Source organism: Solenopsis invicta, chromosome 16 (assembly GCF_016802725.1).
Source record: "Solenopsis invicta isolate M01_SB chromosome 16, UNIL_Sinv_3.0, whole genome shotgun sequence".
NCBI lineage: Eukaryota > Metazoa > Arthropoda > Insecta > Hymenoptera > Formicidae > Solenopsis > Solenopsis invicta.
In genome coordinates this window covers 21402732-21429771 of record NC_052679.1, presented here as the reverse complement: position 1 = coordinate 21429771, position 27040 = coordinate 21402732, and the positions used below count along the sequence as shown (strand labels likewise).

At 32.0% G+C, this 27040-nt stretch overlaps 2 protein-coding genes across 7 annotated transcripts; one reads left to right on the top strand and one right to left on the bottom strand.

Annotated features, from left to right (window-relative positions):
- Window positions 1-4908: 4908 nt before the first annotated feature.
- LOC105193217 (high affinity copper uptake protein 1) lies at window positions 4909-13093 on the bottom strand. 3 transcript variants are annotated; one of them, XM_039458983.1, is made up of 4 exons: window positions 12976-13093; window positions 5581-5714; window positions 5461-5520; window positions 4909-5387 (listed from the first exon to the last, which is right to left on the bottom strand). In XM_039458983.1, the coding sequence occupies exons 2-4, from the start codon at window positions 5712-5714 to the stop codon at window positions 5189-5191; spliced, it is 393 nt and encodes a 130-aa protein (XP_039314917.1). In that variant the 5' UTR covers window positions 12976-13093; the 3' UTR covers window positions 4909-5188. The 3 variants fall into 3 exon arrangements, with proteins under 3 accessions (XP_039314917.1, XP_039314916.1, XP_025987260.1); XM_039458982.1 differs by lacking the exon at window positions 12976-13093 and adding an exon at window positions 5803-7104 and having other exon boundaries at window positions 5581-5730; XM_026131475.2 differs by lacking the exon at window positions 12976-13093 and adding an exon at window positions 5803-7104.
- Window positions 7279-24482, top strand: LOC105193216 (endoplasmic reticulum aminopeptidase 1). Of its 4 annotated transcripts, none has more exons than XM_026131472.2 (15): window positions 7279-7777; window positions 9346-10344; window positions 16032-16184; window positions 16361-16440; window positions 16877-16973; window positions 17064-17146; window positions 17232-17437; window positions 17531-17711; window positions 17899-18124; window positions 18209-18786; window positions 18868-19105; window positions 19229-19634; window positions 19724-19863; window positions 20474-20829; window positions 20939-24482. In XM_026131472.2, exons 2-15 carry the CDS (start codon window positions 10197-10199, stop codon window positions 21098-21100), a joined length of 3054 nt encoding a protein of 1017 aa, XP_025987257.2. In that variant the 5' UTR covers window positions 7279-7777; window positions 9346-10196; the 3' UTR covers window positions 21101-24482. The 4 variants fall into 4 exon arrangements, with proteins under 4 accessions (XP_025987257.2, XP_011155888.2, XP_025987258.2 ...); XM_011157586.3 differs by having other exon boundaries at window positions 7281-7777; window positions 16029-16184; XM_026131473.2 differs by lacking the exons at window positions 7279-7777; window positions 9346-10344 and adding an exon at window positions 13505-13711 and having other exon boundaries at window positions 16029-16184.
- Window positions 24483-27040: the final 2558 nt, after the last annotated feature.

Sequence of the window (27040 nt, the reverse complement as noted above, 5' to 3'; positions counted from 1 at the left end):
TATTTTGTACCGTCTACCCCGTATTAACCAAGGGTAGCTCCAGCCAAAGGGCGAATCAGGACCGAAGGGCGCGATCCGTCCGAGGGGTTGATGCGTAAAGGAGGAATATACGGTTTACCAGCTAGCGACGCCAGTATCGATCAGCCACACACGCGTGTAATTCAGCGTCGTCTGGATATTCGACGACGACTCTCCTCCATGATTATTTATCTGGTCTAAATTTCCAATTTATATTTAAAAATTCGCTGCCAGCAGCACAATTAAAAAGTATTTTGCTTGCAAATACAATGACATGTTATGTGTTTTCTTGAAAATTTAAAATGTAAGTATATACTTTTTCCACGGATAAAAAATAACACAAAAATAAATTTTTTATAATTTTTTAATATTTATATTAGAATTTTTGTTATAAATTAGAACATTGTGTCTTAAGGGAAACTTAAGAGTATACAAAATATTCTATTTTTTTTTGTTATTAAATAATGTTGTGTATATAACATACATATGCACGGAAAAAATAGTTTTGCTGAGGTATCTAAAAATTTATCTAGATGTAGATCTTTATAATAACTTTGGATTCTCAAAATAATTAGAATAAAATAATCAAAATTATTGACAAAACGTCAAAATTTTCTACAACATTGTTCATTATGCTTGAGCATTCTTTGTAATTAATGATTCAACAACATTCTTTTCATATCTATATCTGAATATTTTTAGGTACTTCAGTAAGTCAAATTTTTCTCTGTAGAGATAAAAATGAGAAATATGAAGGCTCATCAAGCAAATTTATCTGTAATAAAGGAAGAGATATGATAAATTTAAGTAAGCACTTCCTTATGTCTTATCAAAAAATACGAATATATATTCAAAGAATATCGTATTCAAGGGCGTTAGTGACATATGTATGTTAAGTACATCAACAATACATTTTATACAATTTACTCGAAAATATACATTTTATTTTCAGATTTTACAAATTTAAAAGACTATGAAACGTTTACTATTCGTTTGTTTTTTTTTAATTTCTAAACACGTCTTGTTTAGATCCTGTTTTATTTTTCAAAGTTAAAGACAAAGTTATTTTATGTAAGTAACAATAATCAATAGCGGTATTGTACGGTCAGTCCTTTTATTTATTCATAGTCCATTTATTTATTCATAAATTTAGATGCAAAAATGTATATGTAAACTTTTAATAAGTTCTCCTATTAACTTAATCGACAGTTATCATAACCACTTTATAAATAAATCGCATTATTACTTTATATCAACCAAATTATAAAGAATATTTTATTTATTCTTATATACAACCCATAATAAATTTACAACGTATGAATGCTTATAAATTACATCGAGAATACGTCACTAATATTTTTTTTCAAAAATGCAGGATCAAGTTTAGATCCACAAGCGTGCACTGTCAAATGAAACTTTAAGACAAGTAAAACATGTCCTTCGTATCCTCCAGTTAAAGGTACTTTTATTGGTAAACGGCTGTCTCTCATCCATAACAGTTTGACATGGATGTGCGTCGTTGAAAGATCATATGCGGATGATAGTTTACGTTTGCTTTTATTGTACGTTCGAAAAATAAGAACGCATTGTAAGCGATCGGGAATAGGAAAAGACCAGACAAACGGAAAGGGGAGGAGTGTAAATCGCAATGGAAAAAGGAAAAATCCCTGAGACGCTAAGCTGCAATCTGCATGGATTATTGGGTTCAAAAGGCTTAATGCATAAAAACCGTTCAATTCAAGGCTACGGGTTGCAGGAAAAGCAAACGTCGGAATAGAGAGAAAAAGAATGCGTTTCACATCTCCAGAATAAAAAAAATGTTGAATTTTGAAGTATCAAAATTCAGTAAAATTTTGAAGAAAGTAAAAGACCGTACGGGATTAATCGTTGGAACTGTGTTTCCGGTTATCACTTTATTTCTGTAAAGCAACAGATGCATCGAACGATAAAGGAGATTAACGAGTTGCAATTCGTGATATACATTTAGATATATTGTTCTTGTATCATTCTGCCTGCAACCAAGATAATCATGACGATGCTTTGTATAAATCGTACGGTGACGCATGTTCTGTGCATTTATAGATATAGACACGTTCTATATATTAGCTACGTATATACATACATACATTAAATCAGTATGCATGCAGAAAATTTCTAATGTGTATTTAAGTAAATGTTATCAGAAAAGGTTAATATTACTTGAAACATATATTGAAAATTAATCTATATAGAAAAAACGGTTTTGCTAAAGTGTTTAACATTTTAATCTGATACAGATCTTAAAAATAATTTTGTTGAACCATCAAAATAATTGTTTAAGATATTCAAATTATTTGCTAGAATTACAAAAATTTTAGTAGCCTTACTCATGAGCGTCTTACATAATTACTTTGTTTAAAAAAAATTATTCAGATCTGTAACCAGTTTTTTTAGACACCTTCTGAACTAGAGCTGACCAGATCAAATTATATCTGATTAGATATGCTCAAATAAATAATATATGTTCATATGTAACCACATCTAGAATCAAATTTGATCTTCATATGATTAATCCTTAATCTAATCATATCTAAGATTTATCCTTATCCATCTATCTAAATATAAATTGAACTAAGATTGAGTTTGATTGAAAACTATTCAGGTCTGACGATATCTGACCATATATAAGTAAATGTGTTCGAAAATATTTGCACTGAGAAAAAGAATCTGATTATATTAACAAAACTTGTATGATTGAATGTTTCTGGTGAAAGCAAGCAGAATTTTTGGTTATTATAATCAGAACGTTTGATAGCTAATTTAAATAAATATCATTGATATGTTTAAAAATAAATTATGATAAAAATGTAGTTTGCAGAAAATAATTTATAAACCACAAAATATTAAAAATATTTTCTCGTGTATTTAGTAACGTAACTTTAGATAATACAATAAATTTATATATTTATATTTTAAATATTATTGCATATTATCGCAAGAAATATTCAAAAAATTAATCCTTGTTATTATTTATTTAGATTAAGCATGTTTAAGATATTATTTATGTTTGAAAAGAATTTCTAAGCACGCATATAAATTGTTTAATCTTAATACCGTATTTTTTCCCCGTATCATACACGTTGTCATCTATTTCCGATCTGATCGTGCACGTTTCAAATAGGTTGGGCGTAGGTAGTATTCCTCTTGGGACTTGCGATTCCCAAATGTAATTTCTCGTACATTCAGGGTATGAAAGAAACGCTCTAAACGAATACAAAAAGTATAGATAGCTTTCAAATATTGATATGAAAGACAAAAATTATACTTAAAGTCTAGTTAATTTTTGTTTATTTTTCAGCAAATTATATATTTCTTTTTGTTGACGTTTATGAAGTGAATAAAGAGATAATTCAATTACTGATCTCTTTAATTCTTTTAGGAATTTTCATTCATTAGTGTGTAACATCTCGTCTGATACTTATCTTATTTTTGTTGAAATAACTGATATTCGCAATGTAGCATTATAGATCGTATTTATCTGTCACCACTTACGATTTCTTCTGTTAATAACATGATTTTAACAAGATTCTTTATTATGACGAATGTGCTCTTGTTATCTAAATAAATTTATAGATGAAAAGATTAAATCATTAAAAATATTAATAAGCTCTTTTCATAATTTTACACGTAAAAACGTTTTTACAGATTATTACGCGCGCCATATCAATTATTTCGAAATCTTTAAGAATATATGTTAAAGAATATAAGATACTCGAGAAAGTAAATATAAATACATTAATTAATACAAGTTTTATTTTTATCTTTTCTATAATTACAAATGAATACAGTAGCCATAATGTATTTTGTAATAAATAGTTAAAAAAAATATTTGTTTTACCAATTTATTATTTAAAATATAATTTAATAACATATAATTTAATAAATTATTAAATTTAAACATTTATTAAATCTTCTATAGAATTTACATAAATTTCCGTTAATCTTGCCTTGTTACTTCAATTCAGTTACCTAAACAAATCAATAGATAAAATTAATTAATTAGTTATACGTGTTAGTTACAAGTGTTGCATGTAAATATTACAAGTTTATAAAACAATGTTTATTGCATATTTTATTATGTCAAATTGTAATAAAAATTAATTGAAAAAAAAAATAAACTTTAGACGAATCGACATACTAAAGAATACCAATTCTACGCATTCACGATTATTAGTTATTGCAAATACGTTTTTATTAAAATAATAGCAACGTAATTAAAATACTTACGTTTTGCTCCAATTCTTTGCGCTCTAATAATCATCTTTCATATCTTCAGTCATATTCGTTCAGTGATGCATGTCATCTCCTTTTTCCGGTTTTGGAGTGTAAGTACAGAAGAACGTTATGCACCAAATGCAGAAAAGAAGTAATATCAGCAACCATGATATAGAATTGAATCTGTCCCATCCGAAAATAATCTGACGAACTGATTTAGATTGCTGTCCATTGCATTGCGAAGAACAAATTGCCGTGCTACTCCGACTATCCGCTCTTGTTAAACTCATCATGTCAAATTCTTTTATGTTACTCGACGACTGACAAAATATTCAGCGACTTACGTCTACTCGTCTGATAAATGAGACATCCGCACGAGTAATAAAAAATAAATATTGCCGTCAAGGAAGTGATTAGATTAGATAAGGAGATGTGCCCAATAAATGAAATAGAAAAGAAACAAAGAAAAATTCAATACACTGAATAAGAAACGTTTCATATGTTTTACTGCTTCTTATTTTACGTGTTCTCTTTTCTCTATTTCATTTATTGTACTCAGCTCTTAACATTTCTTGTCAATTCTGAAAATATAAAATGTATTAGTTACAGTACAGAAATAAATTATTAATTTGTGACTGTGAGAAAAAAATTGTATTATTAAAAAGAATTATTGTCTAATACAAAATTTGTTATCATGCTTACGTACATTTGACGCGAGATGCTATCATGCCTCTTGATTGAATAATATATTATTGTATTGATTAATTATCAAAACTACGATTTATACAAATATACATATGCACAAATGTTAAATACATAATATTAATCGATTATTTTAATGGAATAAATAATTAATTAACGCATTTTATATACGAAAAATTGTCAACATTTTAAAAACAATATTTTAAAAATGTATTTACAGACAACAGTCTGTATTATCATTATTGGATTTTTCCCAGCAAAATAACCAATATCCGAAAGCTGTGCCAATTCCAATAGCGATGCAGAGCCAATAGTTGTACGTCATAAAAATAAACATGAGAAAATAGCTGAGCACCACTTGGATCACATGGAGAAGCATTTGGAAGACATGCACTCCGGAAAACAACAATGCACTGTAATAATAAATCGGCGTGATAAAGTTGCAACCACTTTACAGAAATCACAAGTATCGTTCATCACACATACCTTCTCGATTTCTTCTGTTGGTTCTTCCTGAGAAACGTCGTGCGCGCGAAGAGATACTCACTGCAAAGCGCAAATGACTGTCTACTTGCATCTTCTACGTTTTAATAAATATTTACTCACCGATAAGATTTTAGTCCTTCGTACAACACGGTTAGAAGAACGACACCGATGACGGAACCGATCATACCCGGCGTGTCATCTACACGCCAGCCTTTAAATAAAATAGTTTCCGCAACGCCGCCATGAAATGACATCTGCAAAGTGCGCGATCTTTGTAATTATAACAATTACATGTACAACGAGAAAAAAGTGTGACGAAAATCCCAGATCGTCAACACTTACTCCGTGCATCTTGTCTGGAGATATCGCCGTCAAATACTTTCGTGAAAGACTACACGCGTCTTATGATATCGTCGTGTGAAAATATTTTTGTCAGACGATCAGACTGTATCTTTTCGGAAGCTATCTTATCGCCGCGACTCTCGAGTGTGAAAAGTTCGAAGTTAGTTTCAGAAAAACTTATATTTAATACAATAAATATTATTTGGCTATTTTGTTTATTCTTTCTTACTTGATATGAAATTTAGCTCAAATGTATTTTTTTTATTGTTAAATTTTGGAACAGTTTTTAGGTGATATAGAATACAAATAATTATATAATAAAAATAATGATAGAATTAGAAGATGTGTCTAGAGAAGAATAAGTAACATTTAGAAAATGCTAAGCTACAGTTTTTAAATTGTTCACACATCATATTTAGCTTTATAGAGATTGCGCAAAAGATTGTTTACTTTATGGCATATCTAATAATAGCGTGCTGTGTATATAACCGACACCATATCTCTTTCTTTTTCGTGAAGAAGATTGAACTATCGTGAAAAAAATCGTAAAAGTTTAATATATCTATAAAATTGAAATATTGTATTTTTATATCAGAGAACTTTCCTTCATTCTGCAGAAACCTTAAAATGTATACGGCATCACAAGCTGTGTACTGTATATTTATTGATTTACATAAAAACGTATAAAAAGAAAAGTGCCAAATTTCTCATGCATCACGAAGATTTTCTCTTTTGCTTTAAAGATACTGGTAGTTAGTAAATAATATTTAACAGAAATATTATAAAAATTATTCTACAAAAAAAAGAAATTTGCAAAAATTATCTATTATAGAAACCTAGACTTACTCAGATAGCAGAGAACTGCTTAAAGATAACACACATCTTGCGCAACACGTTTTTAAAAATCCTTAGAGATTATCAAAGATATGCAATTTTAAATTAAAAATTAAATTTGAATAATTTATTACAATTATTATATAAATATTATATAATTATTAGATAGTAAAATAAATTTGAACCACTTAATTATTATCAGATTTCTATCACTGCTATCGATACTTCACAAAAGTTGGTCTTGAATAAATCTATATTTTAAATTGAAACGTAATCATGCGCATGATCTGTGTTGGCATCGCTCATTTACACACATTGAATGAAATCGACTTGCGAACTCGATTGCGATGGCGACTGCACAATATCGCGATCGCCAAATCCTAGCTCACAATTGTGAAAGGGCCGAAGAGTCCTAGATGTTGAGTAAATCGATTTCTCTCGTTTCTCTCCCTCTTTCTCGTCGACTTTCTCCCCCGTTTGGGGTGCATACGCCACCACCACTACCCTTGCCGCTCGACGATCAGCCAAGATGCCCGGCCTGCGTGAACTAGACGGGCACAACCTGTGGCTGATCCTGACCGGCGCGCCTCCCTCCGGAAATTCAGTCACGCTCTCAATCCTGAAAGCGCTTCTACTCAGTGCCATTCTCACCGTGCGGCCGTTTGCATCGTCAGCCTCTCGATCGCCGAGGAAAACCCCGGCTCGCCGTGTACGATCTGCGGATTGTCGTCGGCGGCTACGGCAATGCGCGTCGGATGCAGGTGTCTCGTTGATGCGACGAGGGACAAATCGCGCACGGAGCGCCGCGACGCAACCCTCCGGGGGTGACCATGAACGTGCGCCGGCTTACCGAGCTGTCGTAGTGAAACTTTAGTCCCGACGATGTGGCAATTGCGAGCTTAACAAATTAGTCTGCGTGCACATTGCTGATGGCCACGAGATATCAAAAATGTGCGGACGCTGTCGAGAAAGGAGACAATGGCTATGAACCGTGAGTGAAAGAGAAACTGCGTTCACATGAAGAATGCGCGATTAGCAACCGTCCGTGATTAGCCGCGATCGACGGCGAGGGATATCCTCTCAAAAAACAAATATAAGAGGGATATATTGCTGATTGATGGTGAATTGCTTTCAAAGAAAGGTAAGTGTTTCTTTTCTCTATAGTTTTCTCTATAGTCGTCTCTATATCTAAACTATATGCCAATCATAATTGGCACGTATAAAACTGCGATGCCATATAATTACACAAACAGAAGCAATAAATAAAACGTTATCGTAGGCTTCGGATTCCCTGCATTTCTAGCTCCCTTATTCACATTGGATATACAACATTTGGCTCATTAGCATTTTTATTCTCTCGACAAATGATCGGGTCGGGTCAATGTTCTGTCACGAAGTGCTCCCTTCGTATATCGCATGCTCTTCACACATGTACACACGCAGGGGTGTGTATTTTTGTACGCAGCATTCAATAAAGTTGAAATAAATTCTAATTCGTCTTTAATTTGTTTCTTTATATTCCTATATTATAATTGTTTGTTAAATTTTGGTATAGATATAAACAATTTAATGATGTAGATTTAATTATAAAAGATAATGAATACAAATTATTGATTTTTAATACATAGTACATTCTATATTTAGAGGGTTGTTATTATACTTATAAAATATAAAATTATATGAAAGTATAATATAAATACAATTGTACTTATAAAATATAAAAGTAAAAATTTACGTACATTCATTAGTTTTAATGCATTATAAGAAAAATATGTAAGCAATATTACAAAATATAATAATTATATTTTTATAATTGGTCGTATTAATTGATTATTTTACTTTTAAAAGTATCTTGTGCGAATAACAAAAGAAACAAGATTTGTTTATTTTTATTTAATGTTGCAATGCTTATTTATAATTTAAGTTTTTAATTAAAAAATAAAGAAAACGTTATTAATATGAAACATAATGTTCTCTAAATGCATTTTTTCTTGTAATAATTAATTCTTTCTTTCAATATGTAGTATAATGTTATACAATTATTTTAGAAGTAAGAAATTTCTTTCAAAATATCGCGTGCGTAATAACTCGGATGGGAGCTATTAGCACTGCGTACGCATCGTTCATAATGATTAACATAAGTATAATTGCTTTTATGCTTCGCACACATTGATACAGTGAACATTGATACGGTGCCGTACATCCGTTTACTATAACAATTGACAATTGCAAATATTCTTATAATCTCATTTTTCATTTACATGGATGTCAAATAAGCACTATAATTGCGTTACTATGCAATTAACTATTAAGCTAGTAACGATTCAATATAAACATCACTTCGGATTGTGGAAACTCCAATAAAAATTCGATATTTATACAAAGAAATACACAACCATAAATAAACAAATTATCTGATATAATAAAAACTATATCGAGGCATGTACAAAAACGTGTTATTTAATAACGTAGATGAAATTCATCAAAGTTGCAAAAGGGCACTTTGTAAAATGTTTTGTTGTAAATATTCTTCCTATTACTTCTGACTCTTTTGTTAGGAATAGATATTCATTCTGAAAGTATTGATCCAACAGTGACGCTTGACAAAAATAACTTTTACTACCTCTATAATTATCTCTTTTAAATCACAGCCCTATTACACTTATGAATAAACAAATTATAATCACGTAATGCTCAATTATGTTGCAGATAAATTGGTTAGGCGTATAACGACTGTTGGCAAAGGAAAACATATCGTCATACTTAAAGTTAATCAACGACGTGGGATATTAAATAGAAGACTGATTAATTGCTGTCTACAATTTGTAAAAGTACATCTCATGAGCTTCTTAACTTGTAATTATTCAGCCTCGCATCATAGAAAGACACATATGTTCGATTCATAAAGAAATCCTTCCAATAGGGATGCTAGAATATATCTTTCTACTTGTGAATCAACGTGAGATCATGTAGAAGAAAGTACTAAAATATTAATTTTTTATTAATCGACGTGCACTCTACCTCGAAGAAGGCAGGTTCGATCGCAGATCAAGTTTGTCGACCATTTTTATACGTAGCCTTTTACTGCGATCAAATAAAGCTGAACATTCATGCCGGTAAAACGCAACATATCGTAATATCGGGACCAATGCGAACGCTGTCGACATAAAATACTCGTGCATGTATGTACATACGGGTGTACCACGCTGACGTAGGAACTTAACTGAGTCACGACTACCAAGAAGGTAGCTCGATATAATTTTTGACATGAACATTACATCCAATATAGGAAAAGGGCGATCGATACCATCGTGAGATGGTAGACGGGAATGTCTAAAGATGGCAGAAAGTCTATGGCTTCGACATTTATTTTTTGAGTGTACGATATAAAGTAGCGATAATTAGCAAGACGCCAATCAACAGCAAACTCGAAGCATGCCACTCGACGAACGAAACACTTCTAAAACAAAGGAGGAAGTTTCTTCCAAGCGTAACTCCGACTTTGCCGAATGAAAAAAAGTCGGCCGGGGTAGAAGAAATCATAGAAAAGTGGAAGTAAAATGCCGAAAAGTTCGGAAAAGGATAGCAGCGAGAATATCCAGTTGGAGCCTTTGTCTAGGACGCCTAGGCGACACGAATCTACCGACCCTGCAGAAATAGATGCAAAGGCACCGTTGAGACATGCCGCAAGAAAGACGTGCGATTCAGGTATGTTATGTCTCGTTTTTTATTTCACGTTGCAAAGTATTATATTTATGTGAATTTTATCAAGCAGAAAAACAGTATGAAACGTTCTACAATTAATAAACTCTGATAATTTTTAATAAAAAGACAGATATGAAGTGTAATATACATTTTATCAATTGACTGTATAGTGTTCTCGCGAGAAATAATTTCGGGGACAGAAAGTAATATGCGCGCGTCTTTGCTATACATTTATATCGTAACGATCTGCACGATATTTGGGGTATTTGCTTAGACTGTGTCCTACTCAGATGGCTCTTACGAGTATGTGTTCATGTTATTCAAATTTACAAATAAACTCCATCTAAACGTGATTACTGCTTAGGTAGATGTTTGAGATAGCGCTCCCTTGATTCTCGCGTGACCACGTAGATTAGCATACACTTAAAATTTGCAAATTGTTGCCCTTCGTGACTCGCTCGCGATGCAAATCTAACTTCAGAAAATCTAAAGATAGGTATTGCCTCAGACGAAGAAAAGCTTTCGAAAATTTACGATCTTTATAGTAGTTTAATTAATATCTCAATTTCTCCTCTTATTTATCGCGCCTGCGTGTTCAACTGATTACCGAACTGATCCGATTACTAATGGTACGTGATTCGAAATTAAACTGACCCAAGAAAAAGGTCGACATTTATAACGTTAAGCGATCCTCTTGAGGTACGAAACTTGCGACGAACATATTGCAGTCGGAAAGCGCATGAATGTTTCAATGCGTTTCGCCCAAAGTCGGAATCCGTTGACCACATACGACATATATTTTGTAGCAGTGCGAGATTTACTGCGACCATAAAATATCTGAATAATTTAAGTTATACGACGCCTATCTTTTTCACAGTCTTGTTGCAACAGCAAGGACAAAAGACAGAGGGTCATAAGTTCAAAAGTTCAACCGTTTATAACAATTCCTTTTATATCCATATTCGTCAATACCAAAATTATTAATGCTTAGTCTGCACATTATTAGCTCTTAAACCTCGTTTATTCACAGATATTTTTGGAAACGTATCTTTAAAAACATTTCTTATCAAAATTTAATTCACAAAAATATAATTATAACTTTGTCTAAAATTAAATTTAGCAGATAATCTTGCTTATGTCTTTTTTCAAAATTAAATTAATTCTATATCGATAGAAATTATTATTATTCAAATATATCTTCTTTAAAAACATTCAACATTTTTTCAACATCTTAATTTAAACTTTTGCCAGAATTATATCACAACAGAGCTCACCGAAACCTTTCTTCCGTCAACAGAAAAATGAATGTTATTTTGTAAATGAACGTAATCTGATTGCCAAAGGGGCTGCGTGGAGAAAAGAAAATCGATATGGTACCCCTCGAACAAACTGATTCATTCACAATTCGCTAGAGATTCTGATCTCAAAAGGGTCAGATCCCATGTTGAATATAGCTACATTTGCTCTCTATTTATACGCTGAAAAAATATTCTACAGCAATATTATTTATCATAGTTTAACGCAAGAAATAAGAAAAATTAACTAACCTTACATGTACAAAATTGATTAGTAACTAGATAAAAGTTATTAGTTAATAATAAAGTTAAAAAGTTAATAACTTTTAATTAAACTTAGCTAATTTTAAACGCTTTAATTTTTAACTTTAAACAGTTATTTTTAAAATACATAAACTCTAACGTGTTAACTTTTCTTTAAACTTAAAAAATTATTTATGTAAAAAAGAAAACAATTATAAAATAAAAAATACATTCCTACATTTTATGAACTTATTTGACAATTAAATTTATTTAATAATCTATACTATATTATAATTACTTTGAATAATCTAACTTTCAAAAGTTACGACTTTCTAATTTAATATAAATAATGCTTTTCAAAATTAATTTTTCATTTAATTTGAGTTAATTATAACGTAACTTTTAACTTAATTAATTTTTGCTTATATAATATTTGCTTGGCAAAAATTAAAAAAGATTCCGTGTGAAATTTTAAATTTTCTTTGATAAACAATGAAATAAAATTGTTTTATTAATTTTTTTCGATATTCTTTCAAGGAAAAAAAAATAGTAGAAAAAAATGATAAAGAGATAGTATCTTACTTCAAGTAAATTTTTGTATCATATTTACAGATATTTCAAGTATTTCTCTCCTCTTAAATAGGAATTAAACCTTCCTGTTGATTTTATGAAATAAAAGCAACCGATGTTTTATCAATGAATACATAAACACACACATACACAAGTAAGAAAAAACAATAAGAAAAAAATTTAATATTAAAGATATCCCTGCATCGATTCAACGCAACTTTACAATATGATGCAATACGACGTAAAAAATCATAAATCCCCTGCATTGTCCGGTTGACCGCTTCCGCGGCAGAGACCAATATCACGATGGGCCACCAACGAAGGGGTTGCAAAGCATGGATCAGGGATGGCGCCACCGTAATGCCAACCACCCCCAACTGACGAGGACCGGCAAAACCACCCCCGTAAAGCAGTCCGCCACCAGGGGGTTTGGAAAGCCGCCATTTCTGCCTAACTCCGCAGTAGCTATATCCCACGCCTTTAATGCCAATGAAATGTCAAGGGATGTCGCGCGCTATAGACTCACCGAGGGTGTCGGGCTACTCGGCTCGGGTTTCGTAAGCTCGCGGTTTCTCGCGTACTGGCGGCTCCTCGCAGCAGGGTTGATCGCGATCGTGCCGCTGGCGGTGGTGTTGCACGAAATTCTGGTCCCGGTTGTGCTCGGTGCGTCCGCGTTGCGCACGAGTCAAGCGCGTTTACGCTGATTGAGCGACGCCGATTGTTTGGTGTCGCGCGTCGCTTCTCGTGTTTGGTTCTTGGTGTTGCTCGCTGAAATCCAAGCGTCCGTAATTCAAGCGTGAAATCGATAGAAAATTGAAATTGTCGATTGTGGCCTATTCAAAGTTACGCCTAAAAAAGGGTAGAAGCGATCTAATCAGGCCACATTATTGCAATTGCGTGTAGCGGATGATAGAGTGGCTTGAGCCGACAGTAACTGATACGGCTCGAATGACCGCGGCGGCACACGCGAGCCGGCTTCGCGGTGCATCAAATTTCAAGCGCCGTCTATCAAAGTCGAAATTCTCCCTCGTTGAAGCTTCAATCTTGAGACGGCGGTACAGTGGCGAAAGTTCGGTCAAGAGAGAAGTTACGAGGCGACGATCAAGCGTCCGCGCAAATACTGGCTGAACAGAGAGAGCCGCTCATAAAAGTTGCCTATGCCTCGAAAGACGGTCAGGTAAAAGAACTCGTTCATCGAAGACCGCCGCCGAATCGGTTCGCGATGAGCGAGCAGGATGTGGATGATGTTGCCTTTCTGACAGGTGAGATCTCCAGGTGGTTGGGAATTCCGATTCCGGTCGCGCGTCCCCAACCCTCTCTTCGACACGATACCCGTCTGCTATACCTAGACAATTTCTTCTTCATAAGAACAGCTCGGCCAGATGGCCCACTTACAACCTTCCGCGAGCTACGAATAGAATATGAAGCACGTGTGTGCGATCAATAAAACGAAAGCTTCCTCCGATCTTTCGAATTAAAGCGTGCATACTTTGTTCTCGCCTATGCGATTGTATCGCAACCACCCACTGACAGAGTGACAGCTATTGTTATTAAGAGCCTTTTATTGACAGCGGAAATAGATACGTATGACGAGTTTATAACTTTATTCGATGATTTCATTACGCGTATCTACGTACGTATATGCGCGACATCGAAACAAAATAATTTGTAAAAATTATACACGTCATATATTCCATACAACATACAATAAATTGTTTATTTTGTTAACATTTTTCAAGTTTATAGATTTATGAATTTGTAAATCATATTTTATTTTTCATTCAAAAATTATAAATTTTAATAGAAATCAATTTGATAAAACCGGAACAGTCACTAATGATCACAGTTATAAATATGGTACTGTAAATAAGTAAATTTCACTGATTCAAGTTTAGAGATAGAAATAAAATAAAGCAAAAACCACTAAGAAAATTCCAAGATTAAAAATAAATGTTTATATGTCTTGTAAAACACAAAATTTCTTTCACAATAAAATATTACAGTAAAGGTAACAAAAACTAGCTATAAAAGTAATTAAAATTGTCCGTACTGAAATAAAAAATAAAATTTTAAAGCTACTATAGAATGCATTAAGAGTTACCTAATACGTTTTTTCAAAATGCCAATTTTCTTCAAAATAAAATTTGTCAACAAAAATATTTGAAATTTAAATGTTTCCAAAATAAATATATATTTTTTTCATTGTTCTATTACATATAATTACATGTAACGTTTATTTATTCATATATAGAGCTTTATCAATTTAATATTACATTTTTAATATTTTTCTTACATTTTTTTTGCTAAATTGTGATTAGTTTTATTAAATATAATAATATAAATTATTTTAATAATACCTTTACTGGATGTATTGATTACAGAGCTTAAAATATGAATACGAATTTATAATGCAAATATCACATACACACAATAGTCACGGCTGCAGCTAGAGGGCTGATTTGATGCCTAGCCTGAGTAGATAAATTATATATGCATAAAATATAGTGCGGTTTACAGTATGTTAATATAATAAATCAAAATGCAAATGATATAAACGGAATAATGACCACTAATTAAGCTAATTAATTAATATATACATATGTCCACAAATTAAATTAAATAAAACATAATAGTTGACGAAGCGCATAGCCAATTTATGTGTGATAAGATTTTAATATATATTATATCTTTGATTTTTTAATGATAAGGTTTTAATGATAAGATTTTAATATACTTATCTGATTATTTCATAAATATAAAAAAAAGATCTAAAAGTACGTACATTTTAAACGTTTCTAGTTCTCGCATAAGTTACGTGCTATAGTTATTCTGCGTAATCGTGCAGTGATCCAAAATCCAGGTCAGGGGTATAGCTATAATAAGATCAAACATTTGATTATACACACGTTAAAATATTAAATATTGATAATCTTGAATATAATCTATAAATTAAGTTAATCCAAATAATACTCAAATAAAAGCATAATTGTTTTTTATATGTGTATAATATTCAACTGTGCGCATAAAAAATTGAAAATTAGCAATATTCTCTCTAAATCGGAATCAATTTATTATTCACTAAAAGACAGTGAATAGCCTGATTTCAATGTTATACTTATAACTATGTCAGTCAATGATATATATACGTTGTCTTTTTCAATAATTTTGATTAAGGAATGGAAGTATCCATTCCTCTTAATCAGAACCGCTGAAAAAATAATTGTTGATGATCACAGTTATAAAACATAACACTATAAATTAGTAAGATTCCACTAAATCAAATTTAAAAAGTAATATTATATTTATATACTTTATATTTGTATTCTATGTTTACATTGATTTGTTATTTCAATTTGTTATGCTAATGGAAATGAGCCAAAGTTATAATTAGATAGAAATAGATATTTAATTAAATTACATATTAATAGTTATTCAAGAAATTTATGTAATAAGTTAAAATTATTTATGATAATTATACTAAATACGAGTTACGTAATAATTGCGGCAAATTCATAGTAAAATTCCAAATAAAATAACGTGATATTGGAGCAAATTTCTACAGGGAAGTTTTTGTTTCAGGAGATAGCAGTGCAGGATTGCACAGACGTAACTTTTACGAGCGAGCAAATGAAGTCGTTAGGTGTTCTGAGAGAAAGACTTATTGCGTGCTTTGTATCTGCTGCATGGTGCTCCTCATTACATCACTTATCATAGCCTTGGCGCCTCTACGAACCGGTATTTAAATGTCATAGCTTTATTTTGAGCGCATGTCATAATTCTCAAATGACATAAATATTAAATTGCATATTCAAATATCATAAATTTAATTTCCGAATAAAAATCACATTTTTCGCATTTATTTTGTATCTTTAAACGCATTTGTAAATACATATCTATTTTTTTTTTTTTAGGCTGCTCTTGTCCTGAAGGAGATTTGAATGGACTTGTAGACGATGAAAAGGACACCGTGCCTCGGATGGAGAATGGAGAGGTATGCATATTTGAGAATATACGTCATACATATGGAAACATATTAATATTAAAAACAAGAAATTTGCGTATATCTTATTTGCTTTTGAAAAAATGGCTTTATTCAAATACTTCTTTAAATAGAAAAAAAAATACGTTCTTTATACGTTATATGTTATTACATATAAATTAATTGTATTCAGTAATGTAAATGTGTTTATCAATGTAAAGATTAAAATAAAGCTTGTTCACCTACGAGAAGAGTAGATATTAAGAGTTAAAATGTGTTTGATTAAAGTGAAGCAAATATACATATAATACAGCATAGCAAAAAATTAATTATTAGATGAATTTATCGCAAAAAGCTACTTATTAATCACACACATACGTATTTTACAACACAATATATTTTGTAATAGTTCACTCAGGGTAGTCGAATACAATGAGAATTTTTGCAGGTATTTCCATGGGATAACATAAAACTACCTACTTTCGCACATCCTACTAGGTACAATATTACCATGCATCCAAATCTTACCACCTTAGAATTTAGAGGTGAGTTTGAAAAAATTTGCACTTAAATATAAAAAAGATGTATCTTTACTTTTGTGTGTATTAAATTCATTGTTTATTTTTCTTTTATAGGACGAGTCACAATCGAATTCTATGTTGATGAAGAGACCAAATTTATCGTCTTCCATAGTAAAAATTTGACAATAAAGGAACAAGTAAGTAACATCTTAGAGCTACGCTTATATGCGCAGTTACATACCAACGTTCGTTTTTGTTTAATTTTCGAGAATTGATTTTCAGATAGTCAGAGATGGTCAAGAAGAGCTGAAAATAGCAAAGTTGCTCGAATATTCGAAACGCGAGCAGCTATATTTGGAATTGGAGGACGCAACGTTCCAAAAAAGAAATAATTACACACTGTTTCTAAGTTTTAATTCGACTTTGAATTCTACTGACCTCAAAGGGTTCTATTTCAGTAGTTATACCACTCCCGATGGAGAATACAGGTAACTCAAAAATTATAATTAACTCTTCAACAAGTAAATACTTTGTTCGTTGCTAATAAGATTGGACTTTTAAATTTTGTCTTCAATTTTTAGATATTTGGCTACAACTCATTTCGAACCAACATACGCACGCATGGCCTTTCCATGTTTCGACGAGCCACAATTTAAAGCTAAATTTAAGGTATCAATATATAGAGATAGATTTCACATTGCATTTTGCAATATGCCCGCGATAAATACTGAAGAGGCAGGATTTTACTTGGGCACAAATCTCGTAAGTTACGCTCATTTATTATTTATTCAATTCGATATTAAAGCTTCGCGACCGGCATCATAAAGCATCACTTGTTCACTATGCCGATCGTGAGTGCGATAAGTCAAATCACATTATTGCAATTATGATGTTACCTGCGAGTGACTGCATTTGCATCAACCTGATCCAGAATAATATTGCTTTTCAGTTACGCGACGACTTTCAAGAATCCGTAGACATGTCGACGTACTTGGTGGCTTTTGTGGTGTGCGATTTTAAAAGGATTTTCGAACTAACAAAGAGAAATACATCTGTAAGTGTGTACGCCGCCTCGCATATGCTTCCACATATGAAATATGCTATGATCACTGCTGCTCGTATCATGGATTACTTTGAATCTTTCTTCGGCATACCTTACCCTTTGCCAAAGCAAGGTATGTTCCTCAAGTAAAACGTAACTATTAGTACTTTGTTTTAATATGCGTGATACTTTATGAGACATATTTTTCTGCGCACAGATATAATAGCAATCCCCGATTTTGAACCCATCGCTATGGAAAATTGGGGCCTAATTATTATTCGAGAATCTTTTTTAATGTATGACGAGAAAGAAACGCCAGCCAATATGGAGGAATATATAGCCGTTATTATGGCTCATGAATTGGCTCATCAATGGTTTGGTAATCTCGTCACTATGAAATGGTGGAATGATCTGTGGCTGAATGAAGGTGCTGCGACGTTCTTCGAATACAAGGGCGTGAATCACATTTATCCTGAATGGGGCATGATGGATTTATTCATACTACACAAAACGCAGCGAGCACTCGAGCTCGATGCACTAGCCAACAGTCATCCAGTAAGCGTACCCGTTGAAAACCCCGTAGAGATAGAAAGCATTTTCGACACGGTTAGCTACTTCAAAGGCGCTTCCATTCTCTATATGTTGGAAGTAGTTTTATGCGAAAATGTTTTTAAACGCGGTTTAAACGACTACCTAAATCAGTACGCGTTCGGAAATACGGAGACCAACGATCTGTGGGAAGTTCTCACAAAACATTCTAGAAATACATCTAATAGTACAGAGCTTGACATAAAAGTAAGTGCAATATGTAAAAATGTAATTATTTTTGTGCGTTTTCGCTGAGCGTATTTATTAAAATTAAAAACCCTTTGACAGACCATAATGAATACTTGGATCCAACAAATGGGCTTCCCACTTGTTACCATCATCCGTGAAGATAGCACTATCACGGCGACCCAGAAAAGATTCCTTGCTTCGCCGCGAGAAGATAGAGTAAACATTTCGCATCCCAAGTCACCCTTTAACTATAAGTGGTACATTCCGTTGACATGTTACACAGATAAGGATGACCCGATGGAATCTCCTCTGGAAGTGTGGATGAATATGACCAATGGTAATAATTACATAAAAATTTATTTGTCTGTTCAATATAAAACGTATGCATTTGACGCATCTTTTTTCTATAAATGCTGGCTGAGAATAAGACGTTAAGACAATTATTTTATGTTTCACTTAGCGACTTTTGATATAACGAGCGACGTTGACTACATCAAATGCAACATCAATCAAACTGGCTTTTATCGAGTAAACTATCCGAGGGAGATGTGGACTTCGATTATTAAAACTTTAATGAAGAACCACAGCAGATTCAGCCCGGCAGATCGAGCGAGTCTTATCGATGATGCATTTGCCCTTTGCGATGCGGGCGAGCTGGATGCTTCGATCCCACTGGAACTTTCGCTATATCTAGTGAACGAAAAAGATTATGCGCCATGGAAGACTGCGCTTCGGTATTTAAACTTTTGGAAAGACAGACTGGCCGAAAGTGAAGGATATAAAAAATATATCTCGTTCTTTAAACGATTGTTGGATCCGATTTCAAGATACATTGGCTGGACAGATGAAGGGTCTCATTTGAAAAAGTTAGTATAGAATATTTGTTTACACTTTATTATATGTCAATGACACAACCAACAGCATTATTTCAAGTTGTTTTGTTGTATTACTGCAGATTATTAAGAACCGAAGTACTAAAATCCGCTATCGAGTTGGAAATGGATAATGTTGTGAAGTCTGCAAGGAGTCTTTTTCAAGAGTGGGTAAAAGGCAAACGTATTGCACCCAATATACGGAATATCGTTTATATGGCAGGTAAAGAAACCATTTATTATTTATATAAACTTTAGGTATAGCTTCTGCCACGGAAAGAGAAGATTAGGAATATTAGCTATAAGTATGATTCGTCGAGCCACATTGCATGCTTAATATAGGCACTACTATACCGTATTAATATTGCAATCATTCGATTACGGATAGCCCAACATTGCTAATGGTAGTACATCTGTCAGCTTAGACTATCCAAAGTATATGTACGACTGAATTAATCATACTCGTATACTCGAGACACGTACAGCTGCAGTAGACATACGTATGTCTACATCAATAATATTTTATTTATGCCTTAAAAATGCCTTTTATTTAATACCTACTTTTTCTTGCATAAATATATTTTCATTTATAAGATCAGTATTATAATTGTTCGGAGGACTTAATACAGCCACGATATCGTATACTTGATCTGACCTTACCTACTTAAAAATATTAGTAATTTACATATTTAATATACCAGTTAATATACTTATTGAAATCGTTATTGTACAAACAATATAATTGTGATGATTTCTCTCAGTGTGATTAAATAATATCAATTTAATTAGAAAAACGTAAAGTAAAGAGTTTTGTAACATAAATTTGCTTGTAGGCATCAAATTCGGACAGGAGGCTGACTGGCAACATTGCTGGCAAGTTTATCTTAATACGCAAATTCAGAGCGAGAAGCTATTAATGTTGCAAGCCCTAGGTGCGACGATGGATCCTTGGTTACTCAAACGTTATCTTCAATTTTCGCTGGACCGGAATCTGTTTAAAGCGCAAGAAGTTAATACTGTCTTAGCATCCGTTGCTGCCAATCAGCATGGACATTATCTTGCTTGGCGTCACATTAAAGCCCACTGGCCTCAAATAGAAGCCTTGTATATGAATGAATCTTACTCAATAAGCAATCTCATACTTCACGTTGTTCCTGACTTCTTCATCTCGGAATACGATTATCACGAAGTAAGAGACAGGAAAAGCCTTTTTCTTTTTAAATCAACTTGATGAAAATAATTATATTTAATTTTTCTAAAGTTATGCCACAACGAAAATATCTTGTAATTCTTTTCAGGTCTCGGAATTCTTCAAGCAGCGCGACATTCGCAGCGGTAATCGCACTCTGCAACAGAGTTTGGAAATGATAAAGTTCAACATACACTGGGTAAAAACAAATGCGAAAAACGTGTGTGATTGGCTTATCAAATACTTCACGGAAATGAATCTTTCGAGTTAACCTTCGCTCGTCTGAGCCGAATGAGCAGAATGAGCCGAAATTCAACCGTGCGTTCAGCAGTGATGCCATTATGGCTAATTTTTCTACTATTCTTATTTGTGATACAGCCTATGGAAAGTGAGATCCCCAATTACGTAAGAGGCGAGAAGAATCTCAACCGTCATCTAGTTATAAATTTTGCGGATCAAAAGCCAACCGTTTCCGTCAGTTTCGTTAAGAGGTCGTTTTCATCGGGCAAATTGTCGAATGTAAAAGACGACAACTCTTAGACCAGGATAAATTGTTTTTCTTCAAAGAAAAACGTTTAAACATTTTGTGCAAAACTCGTTGTCGTTGTAGCTTGCCAAAAAGGATCCTCTAACGAGCCAATCGAAAAGCCGAATTGTTTGTACGTAATACATTATACACCAATTTATACGCACTTTCTAAAATATCCATTTAACATGCACGCAAGTGCGTGCCAGTCGGATTATTAAGTATAAAAACGAGAGCAAAGACATCGTTGTTCCTAGGGTAGTCGTTAACATTCGGCAAATTAAGGGCTAACGACATACGCTTATTGACATTGTAAGCTTTAGCTCTCTCGGGTTTCCTACACTTTCTTATAACAAAAAGAAACTACAATAATCACGTGATGTCCACAAAGCCCCATTCTTGAATCATTTAATATTATTTTAGCAGAAAGAGAGAAAGAGAGAGTGAAAGAAAAAAAGAGAGTCGAGCTTGAGGCAAATTTGTCGGAGAACAAACGCTAATGATACTATTCACATACGTCCCATGCATAAAACTGCGGTATTAACGATATTTAGAGGTAATACAATTATCATGACTGTATATGAGCGATCGTTCGACACATTTAAGTAGCATATCAATGTACGGCAAAGAGCAGCGTAAGGAATCGCTCAGGTCTGTGCCACAAGCACCGTCCAGAGAGACTTAGGCAGCGTTAAGGAAAAACTCGGTCGCGAGAGTCAGGTGGATTATATATGTCAAATTAATTGTAAAAATACAAGGAATCAATGTGTATCTTGTATGTCGCGTATATTCGTGTTTCCTAGAGGTTGGCCGGAGACAGGACACGTCTCGCGTGGGGGTTGTTCTCCATGTGAAGTAGTATAAATAGAAAATTGGATATTTTATTATGAAAAAAATAAATAAATTTGTATAATCTAAATAATGCTTTATATATACATATGTATGGTATACATGTATCAGTGTAAGACAGTGTGCCGTGTTTGATCAAGTACTTTGTAAAGAATCTAGATACTGAAGCTGTTAATGCTAAACTTATCTAGAATCTCTTGAACGTCACGGTTTTCGAGGCATTGCGTTTAATTCTGAAAAATTTTGGTTAACGATAGAACTTAATTAAAACTTAATTAAAATTAAAGGATGTATCGCACACATGAATTTCGCAATGCGATCGACACCTGAAGCAAATCCGTTATATTTCCGTTGTCGTTTTTCAATCGCACAATTAACTGTTTGGACAATAAACACCAGAAAATAGTGAGATTACATTTTTAAAAAATATTTAATTATTATACGTTAATTGTTTTAACAATGTAGATTAATTTAATGTTCTGGGATTAAGGCTTAAATACTTAGTCATCTATTGCTTATAATTGATCGCACGGATATAAAGGATATGAAGGTCTGCAAAGTGTCTAATAGTTACACAGGGGAAGTGAAATCGATTGCGCAAAGCACAAAAAGATTCCCCTTCCGATTCAAATCACCAACATTCATATGCTCCCCAATTTTACTGTTTAAGTATTTCTCGTTGCTATCAACCGCCGGACTCGGTGATTAATCAGAGCCAAAATTTGCGCGCGTCCTTGTAAAAATATAATTAAAATTTAAGCACTCGTTTAAATGACACACATTAGTATCATCGTCACGACACACAGGGCACGATGATTCTTCTATATTTTCTTGCCACGAATCTCTACTGCCATTTTGTGCTTGCCATTACCGATGCCCACTATAAAATGGCATTATTTCGATACTTAATATTTAATGTTAGTACCTTTCTTATTGGAGCAATCTACTTTGCGGCGCATAATTCTCTGCGCTCGTCACATTTATGTGGTACCATGAGCGAACAATACGCACATATTAATACCTACACATTCATACACGATCCCCCGTACAATGAAAAAAAATCTGTAAATAATTGCTGCATGAAATCATTTTTCATCGTTCCATTAAGTAGATTTTGATACACTCCAAACGGCGAATTAATGAATCGACGCACAATTAGATATCTTACGTGTAAATAGCATATTTTTTCACTAACGGATATTCTCTCTTATTAAAGAATGAACGATAATTGTTTTGGAATTTTTAAGGGGGCATCTGCTCGCCGACTTGTGCGAGATGCGTACCGATTGGCCTATTTTATTCATATTCTTGCAACACTCGAAAGTACTCGTGTATAAATACAATAATACTTTCGTTACTTGTTCGTAGATTATACTTGCAGCTGCGATGTAATAAATTTTGATGTAAAACAATCTTCAAGTAGTCGATGTTTTACTTTCCATGGTCTAATTTCCACCAAAACCCTCAATTCGATTCTACTTCGTTGCAAATTAAAGTTAATGTGCTGTTTCTATTGGCAGTAAAGTAGAAGTGAAAAAAATTAACATTTTAGACTTTTGCTCGTGTGAATATAAACATACATATGTGTAATCACTATAAATTTCAAAGTTTTCTTCTCTTTTCAAATATTAATTAATGTTAAAGTTTTATCGTATGACTAAATAATATCACGTTTATTTTGCATTTTTACGAATGATAACTGTTATAAATAAGTAAAGGATGACACTATCTACTTTCAATCATTTCCACTAAAATTTTGTGTCAATTTGCTGCCATTTCGGCAAAACACGTGGATTGAAGAGAGAGTAAAATGAGCGAAGTCTATCATGTTTCCATCGATTTAAATTTAGTTCAAGCCGCATTAGATGTGAATTAATGTCTCGGTGGAAAATAGACTTATGATATTCGAATCAGGATTTATTGCTTAATCTTACACTGTTAGATAAATAATTTATGAAGAAAATTGTCAATTTTATTTTTTGCTAAAAAAAATTTTATTATATTAAATCCATTGTACACGGGACAACACAATGAAAACGATATATCGAAAGACTGGATACCGGAGTAATCAAGAGTGTATACTTATGCATTTTATGCAGTCATGACACGATTATATCTTGAGAGAACGAGGCTGTCTTACATCTCATATTTATGCGAATAAATTAACAATATATATTGTATACCGTTCTCAACTGTATTGTTGTCATAGATATTTTGTTGTATAAAAAATATGAAACATGTACAAGCATATAAATGAATATATTATATGTTTAAAGTACACCAGTTATGTATTTTCTTCACAAAATATCTTTGATTTGTGAAAGAAATTCAGCCAACACCGAATATAATCTTTTCCTCCTTTCCTTTCTGTAGTTATAATATATTGTCATTATAACGATATAAAATAACAAAAACATTAATGAAATTTATCACATAAATAAATTAAATTCTTAAATCAATTTTTGAGCTAATAAAAATAACGTTGTTAAATATGAAAATTTTTTTTAATTACAAACATTGATTCGAAAACATATGTTTTTTTTTGGATTAATACATTCGAAACATACCATGATGTTTTCGACTCAACGTTTGTAATTAAAAAAAATTTTTATGTTTAACAACGTTATGTTTAAAAACATAAATAAATTGATCTAAGAATTTAATTTATTTATGTTTTATACACATTTCATTATATTTCTTTGAAAATTATCACGCACGATTAATCATATTATTATACAATTAATCATAATATAAATTATTAAATTATAAAAAAATAATTTAAATTTTTAAGGCAGAAAATAGGTAATCCTTTAATTTTAGCAAAAAATCTATTTTCGATTTCCTCAATTAATTTTCATCAAAAATGTTTTTACATTAGGAAGCAAGGAAAATTCAAGAAAAATTCAAGAAAGATACACTTTAAAAATTTTGTAAAGTTAAATAATTTTACGGAGGGGCAAAATTTTTTTGCCAGTCAAATTAACATAAATTAGAAAGTTAACGCCTTTAATACCGGCATCACATTTAACATTTTTATGAAAATTTTTCATAATGAAATTAAACAGTAAAGAAAATATCATTTTACTTTTTAATAAATTCTTTTAAAAGCCAGGCTTTAATCTTCCAACTCATGCTAATTTAAGTAGCAAAAAATTCTTTATACGATATTTTCACGCAAAATTGCTAAAACTGAATGCGTACCTTCTCTCTCTTTTTCTCTCTGACACTTTATGACGAAAGAAAAGATTTATCTTATCGAGACTTTCTTTTCTAGAAGAACGAATACGCTAATGCATATAAAGTATTTTGTACCAAATACGAAACACAAGAGTTGAAAGATTCTAACAAAAATTCAGAAAACATTTAATTTTATTTGCGTACACTGTTCTATTTTTCTAATAGTATTTTCATTCATGTTTAACCTATTAAAATAATTTTACATATATTTTTGCAGAATAATCGACAATTGTATGCAATATTGTACTATTCAGGACCGTAAGCACAATTTCCTGGTTCCTTCCACACACGATAGTGATGGAGGAAACAGTAAATGACGTGGAAAATTATTCCAAAACATTTTTCAATTCCTCCGTTGAAAAAAACAGCTCAAGTAATCTTTATGTGTGGATATATATTTAAAAGAGAAGTGTTACTTTGAAAATAAAGAAGGAACAGGTTGCAATTGTTAAAAAGATTGCATAATAAATAATTGTTTAAAAAAATTTTTGTAATTTTCGTAAATTTTGTTATTAGTTTTTGTTCAAATAGTAACAAAGGTGCACATTTTGAAAATATACATTTATCATTGAACGTCGTATTTTTGCTATTTCTTGTAAAGTACTTATAAAATCTAATCAAATTAAGTAATATTTCTTCAGAACACAGAATAATATACGAAAATAATCACCAAATGTCTTTCGTTAAATGCAATTTTTTTTTATCTGTATATATTACAAAATAAATAAAATAATTTTAGCAATTTTCCGTGGAACACTGTAATATTCAAAATTATATAATCTAATCTTTTGTAATACTAAAATTATAAAATATGATTAGGTACTATTAAAATGATTAGGTACTATTAAAATATTTAAAAAATGCCAAATAGCACACTTTTGCATGTTTAATATCTTTTTTAAGCGGATAATATATTTATATATTCATCATTGAATTCAATATCATTTATAATGAAAGGCAAGAATAATTAAAACGAACTTAGATATTTTATAAAATAACTTATATTTGAATAAAATTAAATAACTTATATTTAAATAAAATTAAATAAATTTAAATAAAAAAATTTTTTAAACACACATTGCAAAGTAAACTTGTAAAGCAAGCAACACATTATACACTACACCATTTGCGGTGTGTTTAAACAAAATACACTGCAAATGTAAGTGTGTAAAACGTAAATCAATTTTATTCGTGTATTTTCTTGAACTCTTCACACGTTCAGATGTATATATTAAATTACATATTTAAGCATGTAAAAAGTACAAAAATACGCATATGAAGGCGTAAAAAGTGATCACATGATTTTACAAACAAAAATACATATTCAGATTCACGGTGTATGTTACGTAAACTTGCTATTTAAAATTCTCAGCAAAGTTTCCTACGATTATCCATAAACTTCAGAATCGGCATTTGTGATCAACAACATTGACTTCGTATTCGAAATACGTATCGTGTCAAAAATGATATCAAACACAATAGACATCGCAATTAGGAAACAATGCAACAAAAATATAACATAATGATATTTTCGTCCAACAATCATAAATTTTTATATGATTGAGACCCTTGAAGACGCGCGATGAAGAGAATACGCAA

What these genes read in the sequence shown, in the direction of transcription:
- LOC105193217 (XM_026131475.2), bottom strand. An exon ending in GAAGGACTAAAATCTTATCG is followed by an intron (nt 5,521 to 5,580) that starts GTGAGTAAATAT and finishes TGCGCTTTGCAG; the next exon opens with TGAGTATCTCTTCGCGCGCA. An exon ending in CAACAGAAGAAATCGAGAAG is followed by an intron (nt 5,388 to 5,460) that starts GTATGTGTGATG and finishes TTATTATTACAG; the next exon opens with TGCATTGTTGTTTTCCGGAG.
- LOC105193216 (XM_011157586.3), top strand. Translation starts at nt 10,197, where the DNA reads ATGCCGAAAAGTTCGGAAAAGGATAGCAGCGAGAATATCCAGTTGGAG. An exon ending in CTTGGCGCCTCTACGAACCG is followed by an intron (nt 16,185 to 16,360) that starts GTATTTAAATGT and finishes TTTTTTTTTTAG; the next exon opens with GCTGCTCTTGTCCTGAAGGA. An exon ending in GTGGATGAATATGACCAATG is followed by an intron (nt 19,106 to 19,228) that starts GTAATAATTACA and finishes TGTTTCACTTAG; the next exon opens with CGACTTTTGATATAACGAGC.